The 21,983-nt window shown below is 45.5% G+C and overlaps 1 protein-coding gene across 1 annotated transcript; it reads right to left on the reverse strand.

Moving 5' to 3' along the window:
• Positions 1-24: 24 nt before the first annotated feature.
• On the reverse strand, positions 25-21,113 carry LOC118688303 (APOBEC1 complementation factor-like). The gene is given in 12 exon segments (XM_036385776.1): positions 25-176; positions 2,541-2,674; positions 3,945-4,081; positions 6,127-6,264; positions 6,266-6,336; positions 8,121-8,391; positions 9,681-9,778; positions 12,886-13,050; positions 16,556-16,794; positions 18,133-18,263; positions 18,476-18,610; positions 21,015-21,113. Coding segments are annotated over 12 exon segments (1,770 nt in total).
• Between the last annotated feature and the right edge of the window lie 870 nt (positions 21,114-21,983).

A 21,983-nucleotide genomic window follows, 5' to 3' on the forward strand; every position in this document is an offset into this window, starting at 1 on the left:
TGTGCTGGGTTTAAGGGAATTTGGTTAAAAGGCTCCGTAGCCGTCGCTCCGTGCGGCGACAGCGAAGGCAGGATAGGCTTCGTAGGTCGCATATGTGGCCAAATCTTGTCCCAGTGTCACTGCTTGCTTGAGCTGAGTGGCTGTGACAGTGGCAGCTGCATTAGCAATGGTGTATCCTAAAGGAAAAAAAGAAGGAAAACCCGTGGATTAATTAATGAAAATCCATCCAAAACTCACCATCGCCCGGTAGGTTTTAATGGGACGACCTAAAGAGGAAACGGCTTAGGCAGCAGTGAGTTTGTTGGTGGGAATAATGTAAGTCAATTAAATAATTAATAGGAAAATTTAAGCTTTTCCTCACCCATGATTTGTTAAACACAGTGCTGGAAAAACACTCTCTGGTTGAATATTTTTTCCTCAGGTTTTGATTGTTTCTAACGGTGCTCTGGACTAGTCCACCCTGCATATGGCATGAGGAGGGCAAGGAAACAACCTAGAACGGGGGAAATTTGGGCAGGATTCTTGAAGAAAATATAGCTCTGATCCCTTCATAACCAAAATACAGGCAGTTCAGGACAGCCATGGTAGGGAAATCCTGTCAATGCAATGGCAGGGAGCAAATATTTGGTGGACGGGAGTTTTTGGGTTTTTTCCCATTGGTTTCTAATGGAAAATGTGGTTTCAACACTTCCAGATTTTCCATGGGAAGATGTAAGCGCTGCTGTTTGAGAATGAATCACTGGGAAAACAGCATCATTTGGGGCTTGTTCCTCTGAAGGCAGGGCATAGCAGCTTGTCAAGCAGACTGCAGTGTTTTGTTGTAAAAGAATCAGGAATTAAGACAAAGTCTAAATTTGGGAAGAACGGCTGGGGTACCCATTGGACCTGCTGGAGCAGGCTCTGCTGCCAAAATACATCTCCCAGGATCCTGTCTGACCATGTGGGCAATGGGATCAACTCCAGGTCAGCCAGAGCCAAGGTCCTCTTGGTGGGGGAATGGAAATATTGGGCAACAGGGAGCACACATTGCCTCATTGGAGGTGTCACTTTGGGGAAAAAACATGATGAATTCCTTACAAATTGAATATTGTGGCTCTCCAGAGTATTTTCTTTGCACCAGCAAAGCCAGGTGCAACATCTCAACAGGAATTGAGAAATCTGGGACTTAGGGCACAGCTGCCACCATCGGGAGAGAAATGAGCTGTGAGCTGGGCATGGCCTGAGCTGAGCTTTAGCAAGCCCTGACCAAGGACTGGTGTTTGCTGCAAGCAGCAACTTTAGCGCATGTCCATTTGCCAAGCTCCTAAGACAAATAAATAAGGGTGGATGAAAGAAAAGGAGAGATGCTAATTAAGCAGTAAGTGGAGGCTGGATTCAATAAAGAGCCCATTTGGTCTCCACGCTGCGGAAGCTGCACAAGCCCAGACAAATTGATTTTTCTGTGGCTTTTGCGGACTCCTGTGGCAGGAAGCCGGATAGATGTTTTATTTTTTTTTCTAAAATCCATCCTTGAGACACTCCAAACAACTCAGTAGTACTGACTAATGGGTTCCTCATGTGCAGCTTGGCACCTGGTGCTGCCTCTCCATCAGAACTGCTGTCATGCTGGAGAGCACGGCAAATGTAATTCCTGTGTTTTCCATGATTTTCCAAGCTGTTTTGGGCAGTTGCAAGAGCTATGAATTCTCAAACTGGGAGAAAAACCTTCTGTGGGGGTGTGAGAGCTGGGATTGGATCCAAACTTTCATGGCTGCGTCACTTCTTTGGCAGATGAAATCCCAAGTGTTGGTTCACAAGGGGCAGGGGGTGCTGGGGGAGGATGGAGAGCCCATGAATTCATCATCCTTGCAGGGAAGAGGATCTCCTCCATCCTGGTGACATCAGGGCCAGGGAGGGGACTCATCCCAGATGTGGCACTGGGGATGCCAGCTTTGCATCCTGCATTGTTTCTGGGGCTCCCAGTTGAAGGAGGTTTTCACAAACTGGGAGGACTGGAGAGGATGTGTGGTGCCAGGATGGGCCTCTGGATGTTGGGATTCTCTGCCCTTGGACACTGCTCTGACCCCCCTGGACATAATCCCAGCCATGGCATTGACTTGAGGGGTCAGGGTTGGAGCAGAGCCCCCCACCCCAGTGACCCCAACCTGAAATGCTCTGGGGTGTGTACACAGAAATTTGTGATAAAATCCTTTATGGGCAATAAACTGGCACAGACTGCCCAGAGCAGCTGGGGCTGCCCCTGGATCCCTGGAAGCATCCAAGGCCAGGCTGGACAGGGCTTGGAGCAGCCTGGGACAGCAGAAGGCGTCTCTGTCATGGCAAGGGGTGGAATTATGTGATCTTTAGGGTCCCTTCCAACCCAAAGCAGTCCAGAATTCTCTGCTAAACATGCCAGACACACAAGCAACATGAGTCAGTGTGGGGGAGCACAACCAGGCCAGTCCTCAGCGGACAAAACCTGCTTTATTCCTCACATCCACAAGGAGCCACCAGGAAAATTGACATTGCAGGAGCCTTTTGCTCTACAGACATGCCCATACCTGGGAAAGCTGGTGCTGCAGGAGGCACCTCTGCCCCCTCCACGGGGATGCCCAGGGTCTGCAGGGTGTACTCTGCCGCGTAGGTCTTGGCCTCGTCGATGTAGGCGCTGAGCTTGGGCGGTGTGAAGGGGTGTCTGCGAGCACACAACAAAATTACCTGGGTTTGCTTTCCCCAGGGCTTTCCTGCCAGGTGTTTTCATCACTTAGTTTTAAATACAAAAGGAGGTATAAAGATCTGGCTCTTCAGGGTTATTAGGGTCTGGGTTCTCCCAATCTTTCCACCGCACTCGCTTGCAATTGGAGGCAACCGCAGTGTTGGATGGATCCTCACTTAGGACAATCTGTTTTCTTGGGTAAAGTTTTATATTTTTTCTTGGGGCCCATTTTTGATCCACTTAGAGCTGGCAGCACCCCCCGCAGCAAATGGAAGCGTGGCTTCCCTGGGCTGGTGCATTACCAGAGCTGCTCTCCTCCCCGTGGTCTGCTCCCTCGCTGGGGTAATCAACCCTGGACACAACATCCTTGCAGAGGTTGTTGTGCTTTTTCCATCAAAAAAAACCCCCCAAATAACCCTGCTGCGTTTTTTCTTTACAATACCCAGCCTGGGTTTTTCTTTACAATACACAGTAAAGAGTGGTTTTGGTCAGAAATGTTTACAATCATATTTGGGGCTGAAATATCAGCATGTACCTTCAAATTCCTCTCATTTCCCCACAAGGGCTATCGTCTGCTTTCTTTTTGTACAAAAAAAGCACCTTTTTGCTTGATTGTGTCTGCCTTTCTGTAATGTTTGCACCAGCAGAGAGAGCACCAAGCACAGCACTTAATTATACTCTGTGGATGTTTTTCTCCCTGTATTTTTTAAAAGAGTATTTAATATATATGTATATTCATATACATATACATTAATATAGATATGTATATTAATATAAATATATTAATATAGATATCCATATGTGCATATATACTATACTAACATATATAATTATTATATAATTATATATTTTTATATATAATACAAAGTAATATATTAATATATATAATACAAATATATATATTGTATATATAATATATAATTATATATACAATACATCTATACATCTATACATATATATAATTATATAAACATATATTATTTAATAAACGAAGATACATATATAAAACAAATATAGATTTAAAATTTCAAATAAATATTAAAATTTAAAAATTAAATAATTAAAATTTTGAATTAAATTAATATTTAATAAATATGGATTCAATAAATATTCTAAAATATATTTAATAATTTTTTTAAATAAAAGGAAACTGAGACCTGTGTTCTTGGGACTTTGAGGACAGCTGTTAGGTAAAATAGAATTTATAAAATAAAGCCTAAGCCTCAGAAACCTTTCCCTAATGACATACATGGTGGGGTTCTGGCTGGCAAGGGCAGGGATGGTGATTTTGTAGAGGAAGAGCTGTCTTTGATCCTGGCCAATGGCAGAGTGGAGCTGGTACACAGGCTGTCCCCAGTTGTTTTTCTGGCAAATTTCTTCTAAGATCTAGAAGGAAAAAAAAGGGGATTTGTGCTGGGGTTAATTGCTGTGAAGAAGCCTCCTTGCCCAGCTCCAGCCCTGTGCTGAGCAGCTGCCTCCCACAAAAAGTTTTCAGGGATCTCTGTCAGCTTCCTCAAAGCTTAGCAAAAAATCCAAAATAAATGGCAGATAGAATACTGCACCCAGCTTCAAGTGTAAGATTCATCTAAATGCTTTATACATTAATATCTGTTTAATTCCTGAAATTATTCCCTATTCGGTTGGGCATCTGAGTCCTTCTGCTGATTAGATTATTTCAGTGTGGTTTGCTTTGAATCCTCCTCAGAATCTCTGTCTCATGGATGTCTGTTTCAGAGGACTAAAGAAACTCGGGCTGCATTCATCTCCTCTGCTCTGCTGCCTCCCTGGCTTAGTGGGTTACAGAGCACGAGAAGTCCAAATAGGCTTCTTTTTAAAAAGAAAAAAGGTTGTGTTTCCATCCAATTAATTCCACGAGCTTCAGCAGGGGATTGCAGCTTTTGAAATGCTGAACCACGTTGCCCTCAGCCTTGGCACAGCTGGTCCCATGGTAATTGGGAACTGCTGTCCAGAAACACTCCTGCTTTGGCTTGGGATTCCAGGGGTTTTTAACCCACTGCCTGTGTGCTGTCCCAGCAGGGATTGGTCACCTTCCATTAAACCAGGTTGCCCTGACCTGGCCTTGAGCATTTCCAGGGATGGGGCAGCCACAGCTTCTCTGAAAAACCTGTGCCAGAGCCTCACCCCCATCACAGCCAAGAAATTCCTCCCAATATCCCATCTATCCCTGCCCCCTGGCAGTGGGAAGCCATTCCCTGTGTCCTGGCACTCCAGGCCCTTTTAAAGTCTCTCTCCATCTTTCTTGTAGCCCCTTCAGGCACTGGAAGGCCACAGTTAGGTCACCCTGAAGTCTTGCTGTGGTCTACCTCATTTACAGCTTACATTTGAACAGATTGAAAACTAAAAAGAAAAAATTAAACCTCACTGCTGCTTTTAATTTTGCCACCACAGCTCCAGCTGAAGTTTAGGGTCTTGCAGTGTAAAATGCTTCATTACACAGTTCAGTTCTCAATTACAACAGCTCATTTTTTCACTGTGGCAACACTTGTTCCCTGCTGTCCCAACTCCTTTATAGGTTGGTTTTATAAAAATGAATTTCACCTGCCCTAAGGCTCTGCAGAACCATTCCAGGGATTTCACACCTCTAGTGGAAAGTGTCTCTATGCATGGCATGAGTTGGTACTAGGTAAGCTAAAGATTCCTTCCAACCCAAACCACTCTGTGATTCTGTGATTTGCTGACAAAACAGACTAAGGGGACTTTTGCAGGAGGGAAAAATCCCACTGTCCAGTTTTCTGGGAGAAAACAAGGATGTTCTCATAAACTTTGGCAAACTTGATGCTGTGGCAATTGAAGTGTTAATAGGCAAAGACATGCTTCAAAATTCGGGGTGGTTTCTTGTGTTGCTCTGCACAATATAAGGGTTATAAAACAGTTATTGTCAGAGCTGGATATCCAGAAACTCAGGGAATTTATTGTGGATTTCTCCTCAGCCCTCTTCATCCATTTGCATTGACACACAAAACCAAATCAAAGAGTTTCCGTGCTAGGTTGGGTTATGTCAACACTTCTTTTGCCATAAATCATTTGAAAATTTGCATTATTTTTCTATACACGTGCATTGTTCCCTGGTGAAGCCCCAGCTGATGCATTTTATGTATCAAACCCATCATGGATGGGAATTCTTTGGCCCATGGTGCTTCTATGGTGCGACAGCCAGAACCTGATTAAGGCATTTATAACAACTCTCCCCTGACACTCAAGGTGATCTTAAAGGTCTTCTCCAACCCCAACCATTCCATGATTTTGTGAGGCAGATGGATATTGCAAGATGGAATGGTGCAGCTCATATTTCAATGTCTTTTGAGACCCAAGAACGGATTTATTTACCAGGCCACAGCGCAGATTCAACGAGGGGCCCGTTTTCCCAACACAACCCTTGGGACATGGCCGCTCTTTTTGGGGTCACGTACCTGAGGGGCGAGTTTGATCCCTTGGGGCTTTAGGGTGACGTGGTTCATGGGGGTGAGCTCCATGCCTGGCAGGAGGTCGTAGAGCTTCTCCTCTCCCCTCTTGTCTCCCTTGAGGTGGTATCCGCGCCCCAGGCCCTGGGAACGCCAGGTAGCCGCGGCCTCCCAGGCCTCGGACGCCCGCAGCCCCTACAGGTACATTCATGTAAATTTCTAGGAATGTAAGAAGGCATTAAACCGAATCAAATCACCGGAAAAAGGACCCTGATTCTCGCTGAAAGGAAAAAGTTAGCCCCGCTTGCTGGGAGGGTTGGGAAGCAGGTGGGCAGGAGGTCCCAGGGCCTGGTGGTGGGATAACACAGGCTTGACATTGACACCCTTTCTTGGATAGGTGAGGGGTTTTGGGGAAAAACTGCTTCTTTTTGCCCATTTTTCATCATCTCTGGTCAGTTTTGATTTCAAGACAGATTTTTAGCCAGCTTTGTAGCTGGAAGTCAGAGAGGGGACAGCTGGAATCTTTTGTTACCCATCAGTGTAATTTCACCTTGAAGAAATCACAGCTTACACAATTTCCTACCAATATGGACAAAAATCCTCTTTGGTTTTGCCCTATTACACTTCCATTTTTTCTCAGGGAGCCCTGCTTGGGAGTCTGGGGAGACCATGAGGCAGGAGATGGATGGGGAATTATCATATCTGCTCCTTTCCTTAACACAACTTTTAGAGGAGCTGGTTCACCTGTGTGGGGAAAAGCTTGAGGAACAAGGGTTGTTCCTGCTGCCCTGTCTGCTTCCTGCTAAAGGGACAAAAACTGGCCATCATGATCCTTGCCAGGCCTACCAGGGTGCCACACAGAGTCCTAGTCTGCTGTGGGACTTGGCTTGGGGACACAAGGCATCATCTTTGGAAGGAAGATCAGATGACAGAGTTATTTCTTTGCTAGTCCCAAACTTACATCTGCACTGACTGAGCAATATCTGTATTGACATTTAATTTGGGGTGTGGGGATTTGATTTGGCTCCAGGCAGGGTCACCCAAGAGTTCTCAGAAATATTCTCTTTTATTCATAGATTGAACTAGTTGAATTAACTATTATTAAGTTAACAATCCCCCAAAAGGGGGCCTCCAGGTCCCAGAGCACAGAATGGCTTGTTTGATTCCCTACCCTGCACCAGGGCAACGTGACTTCCTTGGAAAACTCCACAGCTTTGGGTCAGAAAACACCAGGACTGGTAAAATTTTCCCTGCAACTTTCAAGGACAAGTGTCGCAGACATCTTTTATGGAAAATCCTTTCCTTAGGATTTTTCCTCCTGAGAAGCTGAGAGGCATCAGGAACAAAATGTAACCAATGATTCTCTGCTGCTGTGGAATGCAACAGGTGGATCTGGGATTGATCTCTTGTGGTTGTTTCTAATTAATGGCCAATCACAGTCAGCTGGCTTGGACTCTCTGTCCAAGACAGTTTTTGTTATTATTCTTTCTTATTCTATTCTTAGCTAACTTTTTGATGAAATCTTTTCTTCTATTCTTTTAGTATAGTTTTAATATAATATATATATATCATAAAATAATAAATCAAGCCTTCTGAAACATCCTAGTCTCTTCCCTCATCCAAAAACCCATGTGAACACCATCACAGACAAGAGGAAAGATAGTGGTGGTGGTGGCTGGCTGTGGGAGGGGGAAAGGAAAAGTGTTTTATTTGGTCTTCCCTGCTGGGGCAAAACCAGGAGGATCTGTGGGTTATTTACACTGGACTGAGGGCAGCCCAGAAATTCCTTCCAGGAAAACAATTTTTTTTCCAGCTGGAAGGTTGCCTTTGGGAAAGACAAGAGCCTAAACCCTTTGTTTCCCATCACAGAAAACGGCATCCAGGAGCTGGGGCAATGCCAATGTCACCAATACCCGTCTGGGGAGCAGCTGCCCGACCCCTGGAGGAGATGCTGGGTGGGAGGGGGTGGTTTTCAGTTTTCCAAAACTCCAAGAGGGAATTACCTCGGATGGAGGGGGGCCGGAGGATGCTCCTGCTGCCGAGCCCCTTGGCGGCAGGGAAGTGCAGGTTGGGGATGGCCGCGTAGGCCTGCGGTGCGTAGAAGACGGGGGCGCCCAGGTAGGCGGTGGCAGGGTCGTACAGGTGGCCCAGGGTGTAGGTGTAGTCCCCCTGCAGCACCGGGGCCCTGCCACCAGTGCCACGTGTGTACCTCACGTAGCTGTCCTTGTCCACCGGCTTGGCCAAGGTCACCTCGATGGGGGAGCCATCCAGCACCTGAGAGAGCAAGGGACAAGCACAGGGGGGAAATGATGCCTTGGGTTTTGGCTTTCTTCTTCTTTCTTTTTGATTTTGTGCTGCTTGGGTGTGTAGGTCTGGGTTTCATATAAGGGGATGGTAAGCTTTCTTCACAATGTTGGTGGACACAACAATGCCTTCTCTAGCTGGGGACCAAGGACAGCCAGATCTGGATCTCAGGCCCAAGAGTATAAACTATGTGGACTGAAGAGAGAAAATAAAAGGATGGGACTTCATGGGCTGGGGCTGTAATTGGACAATTAGCTCCAATATGCTATGGACCAAAACTTATAAAAATGTGAGATCTTGTCACTAAGCCCTCCTTTGCTTCCATCTTGGAGCCATCTGGGCAGAGCCAAAGACGTGGCTCTGGTACTGCCAGAGTGTGGCCTTTGAAGGCCCTGCAATAAATATCCTTTTATTAAATATAAATATCCTTCCCCTTAACTCTGTCTAGCCTCTGTTCCAGCTGTTTAAGGCAGCAGGGGAAGGGGTTAAAAGTGCTTGATGGAAATCCAACCTATGGGGGAGCTGCCCCCACATCATAACAGATGAGAAGGTGGAGGAAACCACCCCAAAAAAGCCCTGGATCTCCTTCACATGGTTGGAGGCTTAACCTGAGAGTGCCCAGCCCTGGCTCTAGCTGGGAGAGGCTCCTTCAGCAAAGCCTTCAAAAGGCCTCACTTCCCTGCAAAGCAGCTCATAAGGCAGCGAGATTCCACGTGCCCCCATGGAGAACAGCAGTGGCACTAAAAATAGGAGCGGGGTTAACACCTCTTTGGGAACAGCTCTGGCTTTAGAGTGAATTACATGCAGTGCAAGAAGGGCTAAATTCAGCAGCCTCCTCACAAATCCGCATCTGAACTCAGAGCAGATGTTTGGGCTGACCTCGTTTGTCCCACTTTGCCATTCACACGCTGCCCTGCCAGTGTTTTTGTTGGCAGTCTGGAACAAGGATGTGAGTGTGAGCCGGGGGGGGATCCTCACCCCTCCTTTCCTAGTTCTTCTTTCAGCTTTTCCTGTTTTTTTTTTTTCTGTCTGAGCATGAGCTAGAGCCAGGCAAACACTTAGCACAAATCCAAGGAGCCAAAATGAATCGTTTGTGTACAACAGAGCTGCTGAAAAACAAATTCAGGAGTATAAAAGCAACCAGCAAAGAGCAAATTGGGATAACACCTCCAGGAGGATTTTAGAGCTAATAAAGCAGGTGGCTTTGTGTAATGTACTGCACTGTAAGCTCCAGGAATTAACATTTACAGCAGCTTTACCTTCCCATTCAAGGCTTTCATGGCCTCCACTGCGTGTTCTCTTTTATTAAAGTGCACAAAGGCGTAGTCTCTAATTTTCTTTACTCTCTCCACTGCACCTGTGGAAAACATTGGAATATTAGTGGGAAGTGGGGATTAGTCAGAAAACAGAGACCTGAAAGAGTGGCTCTGTCAGGTTATGAGCCCCTGGAGAGCAAAGGCTGAGCAAGGGTAGAAGAACAAGAGGTCAGTGTCCCCTCACCTCTTTGGATGCATATTCCAGAGGAAAATCAATATATAATGGTTGTAGCATTTCAAGGCAAACTAGAAGGGTTTGGGGTCAGATACCAGTAAGATTCCCGTTAAACTGGAGTGGTTTTCTCCTGTCCAAACCATTCTGTTGGACACTGCCTTTGGTCTTGTGCCTCCCTTCTGTGACTGACAATGCACCAGCTGTGGGAACACCCCCTGTGATCCCCATCTCCCGCTTTTGTATGTGCATTGGAGGCAGCTTTTGCCATAAAACAAGGTGGTTTTTCTCCTTGACAACCAGCTCAGGAAGAATGAACAGCCAGCCCTGCCCAGGACAGAGCAGCCCAGGGCATGGGGATGGGCTGGGGCTGATGGGGCAGCAGGTCTCTCCCTAAGAAACAGCCTCTCTATAGGAAACAGCCTTTCCCGGGGCAGTGGGGCTTCCCTGGATGCCCCAATTCACCTGGACATGGCCCCAGTCAGGCTCTGCAGCTGAGGGTTGGCCCTCCTGGGGTGGGGCTTGGGCTGGAGAATCTTTCTTCCAGCCTGAATCTTTCTTACATCCAATTTATCCAAAGTAATTCAAATGTAAATTACTTGTTCTTCTTTTCTAAGTCCATCCCCCACAGTTTTCTCTTTCCCCTGTCAGCTGCTCTGATGCCAGAAACTCATACTCTACACTGAGGAGTCTGTCTCCAAAATAACCCCACCAGTCCTGCTCCCCATGGCCACAGCCTTCAGCCATTTCTTTAATTCCTCATCTTCTCTGCTCCTGTGGCTTGGGAAGCACAACATCAGGCAGCCCAGCCTCCTGTAAAACCCCCAGAAATATCCTTTGGAAACATGGCTAAGGGATGCTGAACAGCTCTTCTGTTGGCTTCTTACCTCCTAAAGCTGAACAGGTGCACAGGGAAATGCCATATTGCCACAAAAAGCATGCACTTAGAAAAATGCAGGTGGAAACACATTTCTTTGGTGTTCAGGGGAGTCATTAGGAGCTGCAGAGGGCTAAATGAGCCTGTCCCAGCCCACAGCCCAAGCAGGCTGCACGTCTTGGAATGACACAGGGATGGTAAAGTAGCACTTTGTGTCCTTCTGGGATAGAGGATGATTTTCCAAGCCTAACTTTATGGGAGTTATATGCTGATGCTTTGTTTACAAGTGGAAGCTTTAATGAACTCGCTGTGTTTTGAATATCCCCCTTCTGCCTGCTGGAGAGCATTCCAGGACACCAATGCTGAGCCAAAAATTCTGCTCTCCCCTGCTTCTGCCTCTGCTGGGCCAAGCAATGTGATACCCACCCCTGGGTCAGCTCCATGGAGGAGGAATTTCCTTGGGATTCCTAGGGAGCAAGGGGAGGGCTTTTCAGAGAGACAGCTCTGCAGAAGTCATCAGGCTGTGAATTTGGCACAGGTTTAAGGGGTGCTGCTTGTGCTGTGTCCCAACTTAGCATTCCTGGTGCTGCCTGTGGAGCCCTCAGAGATGTGGCAATTGCTGTGTCATTGGAAGCTCTGGATCATTTTTTATTGCATGATTTGTTGATGTCAAAACAGCTTCCTAATGCCCTGGATCCAAGGTAATTTCAGCTAAGTAGTGCTGAAATGTGGCTGAATGAGTGAGGCAGAGAATCACGGCAGGGCAATGAATCATTTCACGTCCTTGCTGCCTTTTTTGATCTCACTGTAACTTAAACAGCATTTTCTCTCCCCAAAGCTGGAAGTTTTGCTGCTCTAATGCACCCATTCCTGATTTTAGCCACCAAAATCAAAGCTGTCCATTTAAAAAAAAAAATATTCCAATGTGAACGCTGAAATGATAAAAGGAAAATGAAAGATGATGCAGAACTTGTGTTGTTATGGTGGAAAACTTCTTAGGAGCAAAGCAGATGACTGTTACCAAAGTGTCAAAAGGCCACAAATGTGTTTCTGGGGAGTGTGAGCTTGCTCAAAGCTCGGGAGCAAAACTGGGTAAATAAAAGAAGGAAACAGTTCAGAGAGTGGGATAACATAAATTTAACTAAGGAGTAAAATGGGTTCTGCAACAGCTTGATGGTGGCTAAAAGTATGAGCCAGAAATGCTGGAAGGACACAAGGAATACTCATGAAGACCTTTGCATTGCAGCCTAGTCCAGAAAAAGGCATGAAATGAAGAACTTAGAGGAAGAAAACTGAAGCTCTGCAGTGTATTTTAAAAAATTAATAGAAGGAAGCTAATAGGAGTGAGATGAAAGGAGATTTCCCATTGCCAAGCACCAGTTCCTAATGCCTAATGGACTGTGTGGCTTGCAGAGCTGCAGAAAAGGGTTATTTTTACTTTGTTGATTTTGAGTGGAATTTCCTAAAGCTGGAGCAACTCAGAAGTAAAATCTCCTTTGAAAGCCAGCAGGATTTTTATTCCCAACCATTTTTTAAATTTTTTTTTATTCCCAACTAATTCTCCCAGCTTTTTTTGAAAAAAAATCTCACCCTAAGTGCATGTAAGATATGCCACAAAGGAATATTGAATTAAATGGAAAGCACTAATTATTCACCAATTTACACGGGGACTAGGGGGATGTATGAAAATGAGTTCAGAATTTAGATAGCTCAGATAAAAAGGAGTTGTATTAAATCACTCTATTTTTATCACCATCCCTTGCCACAGAAGAATGCTGAAGTCACCCAGCTGCTTCCCCAACTCTTTTTAAAGAAAGACTAAATGACTCCAAAGCATTTTGAGGACACAGGGCAACCCCATGCAGCATTTTGGGTCTCTTCAAGTTGCCAATCACCCTCCTTCATGGTGGCTGGGAATTAAGCAGCCTTTAATGGGATGGCATTTTGGGTGGGAGCCTTCAGCCCCACGACAATTTTTGTGGCATTTCACACAAACATTTCACAGCAAGAAAAACCCAGCTATTTTTATCTCTTGTGGCATTTTAGGAAGGCAGAAACATTTCCACTTGCAGCACTTGTTTAGAAGGCACAGCACCTACCTGGTTTGATGCTGTTGAACTCCTTCTCAATGGTCTCCTCGGTGGTGGAGAGCATGAGGTTCCTCACGTAGAGGATCTTCACTGAGGACATGGTGTCCTCATCCACCTCCACCTCTGGCTCTGCCCAGTCCACAGCAATGGGGTGTCCCCACAGCTGGATCCTTCCTTTAAGGGAACAAGGCATGGTCAGGGCTGGGGGGCTTTGCTTCCTCTTGCCCCTTCTCATGCTCTATTTCACAGCAGAACAGGCCTAATTCTACAAACATGACCCACAAAAAGCCTTCCCAGCTCTGCCTTTCCAAAGGCAGATGGTCACACTTGGAATGGCCTCCTGTAAATACCTTTGGAGCCTCCAGAACTGAAAGAAGTGAAAATGTGGAATAATTCACTTTAAACCTGCATTTCCTGGAGCACTCCCTAAAGGGAAATATTTTAATGCATTTATAAAAATCCCCTTTTGGCCAGCAAAGTTTCATTCCCTTGATACCAGAACAGGGATCCTGAAGTCCCAGTGGGATGGAATGAAACAGCAAAAGCAAGGATGTCTCCGTGTGTGTTTGAATTCGTTTGGGGGAAGCTGCAGCAGAAGAAAGGAGGGACACAAAAAGTCCTGGTGCATAAACCAGGGTGTGGGTGTGGAGGATGAATCCAGGGGCTCTGTGTGCACTGGACTGAGCTGCTGAGGGGCAGGGAAGAAAAAAAGCAAATAAATCACATTGCTGAATGCTGATGATGCAGCTGGGTTGGTGTCCCCACTTCTTGAGGCTCAGCTCCAGATTTAAAGGCACCTGATGTGAGACTTTCACTGAACTCCAGGGGAATTTTCAGAAGTCCATATTTCTGTCTGTTTGCATGCATGTGTATTACCAAGGCTGCCTTTTTAGAGTTGCCATTAGATTTTGGTTAATTTATTTATTTTGGTCAGATTTATGGTTCTGTTGCACTTACAGAAAATTCTATTAATCCTATTAGAGGTGTTAAATTGGTCAACTTATTAAGAACTACTAGTGTTGATTAGATATTGTTATGAATCATAAACCATGATTAGATATTGTTATGAATCATAAACCATCTAGACCTAAATTGTTGAGCCAGTCTGAGGCTGAGATTGGCAAGGGGGTTTATTCTGTCGGGACTCAACCCTTGGAATCCTTCACTTTTTCCCTCCTCACCTTTTTGCCTCCTTGGTCTCCACATGAATCGTTTAAATCTGATATTAATCAGAGTAATCTGATTGCTTTGTCTGATGTTTCTTTAATTGCTTTAATCTGGTGTTTCTTTGTCTGTTTTATCTGTATAATAAGTAATAGAGTGACCCTTGCCATCAACCCTGTCACAAATTTATATTAAACCTGCTTTTGCCCAGACCTTGCTGCTGATTCTTTGAGTGACCTAAACCACACATTGATATTTCTTTAATTGCTTTAATCTGATGTTTCTTTGTCTGCTTTATCTGTATAATAAGTAATAGAGTGACCCTTGCCATCAACCATGTCACAAATTTATATTAAACCTGCTTTTGCCCAGATCTTGCTGGTGATTCTTTGAGTGACCTAAACCACACATTGGCAGCTGAGGGGACAAAGAAAATCCTGCAAAACACTCTAAAAAGGCTTCTCTGCTTGTGCAACCCAATTAAGAGGCGGTGGGAGCTGTGAAATGAGAGGGTGAGGATAGAATTTGGAGGTTTATTGGGAGAGTAAATAATCAAACTAAATGGGAAGGTGCTGTTCCCTTGGAATCCCTCGGGAATGAGCTGGGATTTGTGGAGTGAGGCTGTTTTGTGCCCCTTTCTGAGTAGCTGTTTTCACTTCAAGGGTGGAAATAATGAACTGGTTGACTTGCAGCAAGGAGCTAAGCTTGGTGCCTCTTGCTGAAAATCAGTCCATCTCCACCCTCTTGTTTAGCCAGAGACAGAGAAAATTTAAATTTTTTAATGAAATCTCTCCATTTTTGAGCACTTTCTCTACAAAGCTCCCTCAAAAAAGCAATGAGGTTCAGTTTAAAGGAAGCATCTGATAATGATATTCAATCTCACATCTGCTGGAGACACATTCAGCTCTGGCTTGAAACTTTTTTCCAGTTCCTGCTTTGTGCTTGAGGCTTCAGAAGACTCTGGCTCCTGCTCAGGCCTTTGGAATTCCCTAAATTGTTTACTGAGACTTCCCTAAACTGGAAACCCTCATGCATTGCACATGTCTGCTCAGGGCTCTGAGTTCCTTCCATCTGTCTTGCTGTCTTTGCTCAGGATTTCAAGTGCTCTGCCTGCCCCTGCCTTCCTTTTCCTCATAAAAATAATGGGAAATTCGTGCTGGAGCACAGAATGTGCTCCCACCATCAGGGAGATGCTTAAACTGAAGAAGAGGATGCAGAATAAAAGGCAAAATTGTCAGGGTGACACATCTCTCAGTAGAGAAGAAAATTTAGTGCTCAAAATCATGCTCATTTTTTTACACAATAAGAAAAAAAATTTAAGTGATGCAGGGTATTTCATGTATCAAACAGGTGAAAGAATGTGGTTCTGAACAAATCTCAAACCCTAAGGTTTGTGGGATGCCTTCAGCAGCCAGTGTGCTCAACAAAGCAGTGCAGGAGCATAAGAAAGCAAGAGAAAATTGGTGAAATCCCTGCAAATGCACTTAATGTTGAGTGATTTCTTCACCTAATACCTGCTAAACCTCTCTCTCCTTCACAATGGTCTTTGGCTGTCTCCCAGTGCTGAATTTCACAGATGTACTCTAAAGCAATTCCTCATTCCAATTTTTTTTTTGCCAAAATATCAGTTTCCAGTCCATGCTCCAGCCTGAATCTGCTCTTGGATGCTTTCCTGAGTGATTCTCCCTTTGAGAAATGGATTTGTACGGAATTTTAAAAACTTGATAGAACGTTTACACAGTTTTGTACATCTGTATGTAAGCACTGAGATAAGGTGTGTTGACTTAGGAAGGTCATGGAACAGAGATGATATCGTTGAGAGGTTGAACCAGAAACAAGTTTTAAAATATGTAATAAGTTTTAAAATATGTAAAAAGACTAGATATTTTAGAGAATTAGACCTGTGAAAGAGGTATTGTAGTAAGACTATTTGGGATAAAAATACAGGTGATTGGTGTTAGAAGTAATTGTAGTATCGTGTAGTAACAGCTAATAGGTTGAAAAATATTTATAAGGTATTGCAACTAGGAAATAGGTTCGTTTCTGATGGAGTGGTGTTAAGTTTTATATTTCTTATGTCTCACTTTTTATCAAGACTAATAATGGAATAAAATCTTCTAAAACACCTCTCAGTTACTCCCGTCTCTGTAAAAGCTGGAAAACCCAACACTCCCTGAGAGGCCATAGATGAATCTCTATTTTATGTTCAACCCAAGACAAACACAGGACCAAGCAAAGCTGCATGGATACATACACTGCTAAATCCATCTGGCTGGATTTCCAATAAACCCAAGCTCCTGAAGGACATCCATGGATCATCAGCACTGCAGGAGCTGCAGGCAATCCCACACCCCATGGTGTGTTGGGGCACCTCTGGCTTTGGGTGTCTCTAGCAGAAAACTTCTCTCTGAGAGCAGAAAACCCAGCCAGGTCCACTTCCTTGGATTCCTGGACCCCCTGAAGACGTTGCCACCACACTCCTGAGGTTAAGCCACCCCTCCCCACCCCTGCTGACCTGGGAGCAGCTTCCTCCTGGCCATGGCTGCTGCCCGGTGGCTCTCGTACTCCACGAAGGCAAAGCCCCTGTTTTTGGTTTTATCGGCCGCGCTGGGGTAGACGATGACGTCCACGACGCCGTCCGTGACCTTCTTCATCTCTGCCAGGATCTCCTCCCTCTTCTTGGTTTTGGGGATGCCCCCCACGAACAGGCGGCAGTTGTCCACGCTGGCACACACGCCCAGGAGTCTCCCGTTCCTGGAGCAAGGGAGATGCTTGGTCAGGAGCCAGGAGTCAAGAGAGGAGAAGGTTAAAGCAAAGCCCCTCTTCTGTCCCCAAACACGAGGCTTTGGTGTCAGCTGTTCTTTGGGATGTTCCAGTGGCCTTGCTCAGTGCAAAAGCTGCCACTCTGCTAAATGTGACATCAGGCAGCACAGCTGAAATGAAGGATTTGAGGGAGAAACCAAAGCCAAATTTTGTTTTTCCTACTTGAGGTTCTTCCTTTTGCTGCCACCAGGCAACTGCACCCCCTCCAACCCAGGTCCTTGTGTTATCACCAGTGGCTTGTGGCTTCCCACCCACTTCGTGACTGAGGTTTTGGGGGAAGAAAATCCCTTCCCATGGAGAGGCACCATTTGAGGACTCACCAATGAGGACCCACTAATGGACTCATCAATGGGCCAACTTTTGTGCAGACCCTAATATAAAAATTTCCTTCGTTCACCTCTTTGGAGTCAAAGTGTCTCTTATAGGCCTGAAGAAGTGCAAAATTTCTTTAGAGGAGTCCTTGGAACCAGGGAAGGAAATGGAGGAAGTGGGTGAAGCCTGATCCCTAAGACCTTCCAACCTCTGCTACAAAGGGCATCTCCAAGGCCTCCATGTTCCTTGACCCACTCAAAGCAGTTCACAACCCATCACTTTTTTATTAAAAAAGCCATACAACTGCCAGAATGGTTTATCCCGAAAGGTTTTTAAGCAAAGGCATCAACTCATCCCACTTTGAACTGGCAAAGAACATTTAGTGAGGTTGAAATCCAACCAACACGTATTAATGGGCCCATCTGTTGTTGATTTCTGGGTGTTTTGTTCCCTCAAACATGAGGGTTTTTTCTGTTCCTTTCTATTAGGAAATGTCACTATTTGCCAATTGGTATCCATCCTATTTCACCATTTTTTGCAATTGCTCCATCTACCAAAACATATCTGCACAATCTGTCACGAGGGAGACTGTGAATAGAGTAAGTCAACAACAAACAACCTGAGGGGAACATAATAAACAGCGCTGGTTAGGGGAAAGTTAATTTGATCCAAAGCAGAACATTTTTTTCCCCAATGTTCTGATAGATTTTGTTGCTGTTGCTGTTGATTTTCTTGGTTTTCTTTTTTTTTTTTAATTGTGAAGAAGAAATTTCTTGTGAAAGATGTTGGTTTTAATGAGCACTGACTGCACAGGGAGACAGGAGGAGATTTCCCCTCAAAACACAGCAATCTAAATAACTTTGCTCTGGACTGCCAGGAAAAATATCCCTCACATGCCAAAATAAGACTGATACATATGATTTAAAGTTTCCTTGAAGGTGTTTTTGCTTTGCTTACCTGATTTCATAATTATTGAGGGTTTTTATTGCATTCTTGGCCTCCTGTTTATTGGAGAAGGTCACAAAGGCATAGCCCCTGTTGTTGCCATTGAAGTCCATCATCATCCTCATCTCATAGATTTTGCCAATCTGCCAAGTGAGAGAGACTTGTCAGCAAGGTAGGAGTGGTTAGAGAAGACTGGAATTTTAAAGACTGGAATTTTAAAGTTCCATGGGCAGGGACACCTTCCATGGACCAGACTGCTCCAAGTCCTGCCCAGCCTGGCCTTGGCATCAGCTCAGTTCAGCCCTGAAATGCAGCTCTGACCATCAGCAACTGATCAGCTGCCACCAAGCCTCACCTTTTCACAGAGGGGGATAAGTTCATCCTCAAAGAGGTCTCGGGGCAGTTTCCCAATGAAGATCTCACAGCCCCTCTCTGGTGGAGGGCCATCCCAGCCTGGTGGTGGTCCCCCATATTTCCTCTGCCCATTTTCCTGCCGTGGAGGAGAAGAAAAGAAAGGTTCAGCTATCAACTTTTAAACATGGATCAAACCAACCCTGACCCTTGAGGCAGACACCTCCTTCCCTTCAGCTCCTGGTGGATTCAGCAGTGTCCTGCTGCCAAGGCTGGGATACTTCAGAAGTCCAAGTGCAGACAGTCAGTAACTCCCTGGAAACTGGAAATCCTCCTGGCTCTGGCAGGGGAATCTCCGTGGGCTGTGTGTTAGTTATGGGCTGGGTAATGGAGCACTTGCAAAATTTATAACTTGTCTGGATTTTCATCCAGTCTGAGGATGACACCTGCCCACCCAGGAGGTCCTTCTGGCAGAGAGCAAATCTCGGCCCCAATTAATATTCAAAGATGTGAAGGCCAATCAGTATTTCCCTTTTTCTCTCTTTTTGCTAGATGAGTGTGTCTCTGTTCTCCTCCCCTATTTTTAACCAACCTTCCTTCCTTCCTTCCTTCCTTCCTTCCTTCCTTCCTTCCTTCCTTCCTTCCTTCCTTCCTTCCTTCCTTCCTTCCTTCCTTCCTTCCTTCCTTCCTTCCTTCCTTCCTTCCTTCCTTCCTTCCTTCCTTCCTTCCTTCCTTCCTTCCTTCCTTCCTTCCTTCCTTCCTTCCTTCCTTCCTTCCTTCCTTCCTTCCTTCCTTCCTTCCTTCCTTCCTTCCTTCCTTCCTTCCTTCCTTCCTTCCTTCCTTCCTTCCTTCCTTCCTTCCTTCCTTCCTTCCTTCCTTCCTTCCTTCCTTCCCTACAGTGATTCACTACTCCCAGAGGAGCTGGGGCTCCAGGAATTTTTCCATTTTTGGACTCCCTGACCATTTCTTTAGCATTTTTGGCTCCCTGACCATTTCTTTAGTCACTTCCCATTCTGGGATTATTCCAGGAAAGCAAATGCCTTGTACAACTGATTTAAGAGGAACTTAAACAAACAGAGATCGTTACAAGAAAACAGGAATATACCACAAACCCTTTTAGTTTTCTCAAGCCTAGGACAGGCCCTGAATTATCCATTCTCATTCCTGTTTTTCCAATGTTTTCAGTCGTGGTGGAGTCCTGGGGACATTTGGTTTTATGTCTGAGCTGGTGTGTGAGGGAGCACAGCAAGAAATAAACCCCTCTCTAAATTTGCAGTGGCTTTGTTTGTGGCTGGAAGGCAGCACCTCAACAAACCCTTCTTGACAAGGTGCCTGGAGGGAAAGTGGACATCAGCCACTTCCCAAAAATGAATGACCCAGGTGTGCACTGAGGAAGATGATGTTTGGCTGCATCCTCAGACAGGCTGGAAGAAAAATCCCTAAGGTACAGGGAAATTAGGAGAGGTGGGGGAAAGAGAAAAAGATAAAATAGCAAGGTTGGGATGGAAAAGGAAAGGAGAGAGAAGAGCAAGAGGATGTTGAAGTGTGTGGGGGATTGGGAGCTGAAATCTGTGCTTTAGGAAATTTGAGCTTTGCCAGATTGACAGAAGGGAAAACTGAACCCCAGGATAATTCCAAGGCCAGGGTGGACAGGGCTTGGATTAACCTGGGCCAGTGGGAGGTGTCCCTGCCCATGGCATGGGGCTGGAACAAGATGGGCTTTAAGGAACCCCCCAACCCCTGTGATTCTAAGAAAGCCACAGTAAATCTAAGACATACAGGAGTCCCTTATCTCATGGGTCAGGTACAGCAGAAAGGGCACAAACACAGGTGCTGGCCTGGTCCTGGAATGTGCTTTTTCCCAGGAATCTCAGGTTGTGCTTGGGGCTGTTGTGCCCTCTAGTGCCATGCAAAACAAGACAAGGTTCATGGCCTCCACCTGCCTAAAATCCAGTTTCCAGTTCTTTCTTCCAGGATGCAAAGGCAGTCATGGCCAGTGCCCAATGCTTTCCGAGGCTGAGCTTGTTTTGGTCATGGTAGCCAAGAAAGGCTTTCTCAGGTGGGTTTGAAGGTCATGCCCAGGCTGCACCTGCCTTAACCATGGGAGGTTTGGATCTTGGAGACCTTGGAGCCTGAACTGGGAGCAAACCTTGGAGCAGGTGAGGCACCTGCCTCCCATGTACCTGTGCAAGGATCTGCACAAAAGGTGACGTGCTGGACTTCCCATCTCATCCCTCTTCTGAAACTTTGCTCTGTGGGTTTTCTCTGGTTTTGAGACACCAACCCTGACCTTTCCCAACATTTAGCAGAGCTCAGGGTTGTCCTAGCCCCACCTTCATTGTAATTTCCCATCAAGCAAGGAATTCCTTGAGGAATACGACCCTGCTTTGTGAAAGACAACGCAGTGATGATCAGCATGGATGTGAGAGAGAAACAGAGCAAAAAGGAATGAGCAAGGAGTGATTCAGGAGCATGGATTGGCTGCTGACGCCCCCAGTGAAGCTTCAGGATGAAGCACAAGAGGATGGGACCGTGATTCCTACCTGGATCAAATTATATCCCGTTCGCTGAATTAATGCACGGAGGGCGGCTTCTTTCTGTGTGCCGGTCAATCCATCCCCGGATTTGTGATTTGATTCCATTTGGGAGTGATTATCAGCAAAAAATCAGGTTAATTAGGGGTGCTCACTGCAATCAAATTTAAGATAAATTAAATCAATTAATACAGCTGGGAGGAGAAAGTCCACCCCTCCTGAGAAAGCTTACAGGGTTGCTCTTCCTAAATCAGTTATTTCAGAGATAAAACCAAAACAGAATAGCAGAGATCACGGAAAAAGCAGAAATGTCCCCCTTGCTGAGTGGAAATAAATAGCATTTAAACCCACAGCCAGATCCTGGGGAGATGCAGAGGGAATTTGTAGCTTTTTGGTGGTGCCTCAGGAGGAAAAAATATGTAAGTGCCTAATCCTGCACTGAATACACAACAATGAGTCCTTCAGGCCTTGTGTGATGCTGACACTGGGAAGGCAACCTTGTACCAGCCATGTCCAGCACTCCATGAGAAACAGGACCTAGCCCCAAATTCGGCCTATTCTTATTTTTGAAAATAAAGAACACGGGAGAACTTCAGATCTTAGCTCAGCTCAGGGCTGGAGCAACCTTGGGTTCAGGCATTTTGATTCAGAGCTGCAGTTTTAGGTCATGGCTGATTCAAGAGTTTTTGGTTTGGGTTGGGTTTGGGCTGAAAACATCATAAAACTGAAATCTGAATCTGACTTGGGCTACACCCTGGGAAAGGGACATTTACAGCATTCATTACTGGTGATTCCCTGTTTTTCCTGAATGTTGAGCTTTGAGCTTAAAAATCCATTTATGTGCTCCAGGCATAAAAACCTCCAGGGGTCTGTAGGTGCAAGGCTGAGCTAGAAGCCTCAGGCTGACACTGAACAGCAGTCAGAACAAACCCAGTTCCCTCCTCAGGTCCTTGAAGCCAGAGCTGGGGGCCAGTAGCA

This window comes from Molothrus ater, chromosome 8, assembly GCF_012460135.2.
Source record: "Molothrus ater isolate BHLD 08-10-18 breed brown headed cowbird chromosome 8, BPBGC_Mater_1.1, whole genome shotgun sequence".
Lineage (NCBI taxonomy): Eukaryota > Metazoa > Chordata > Aves > Passeriformes > Icteridae > Molothrus > Molothrus ater.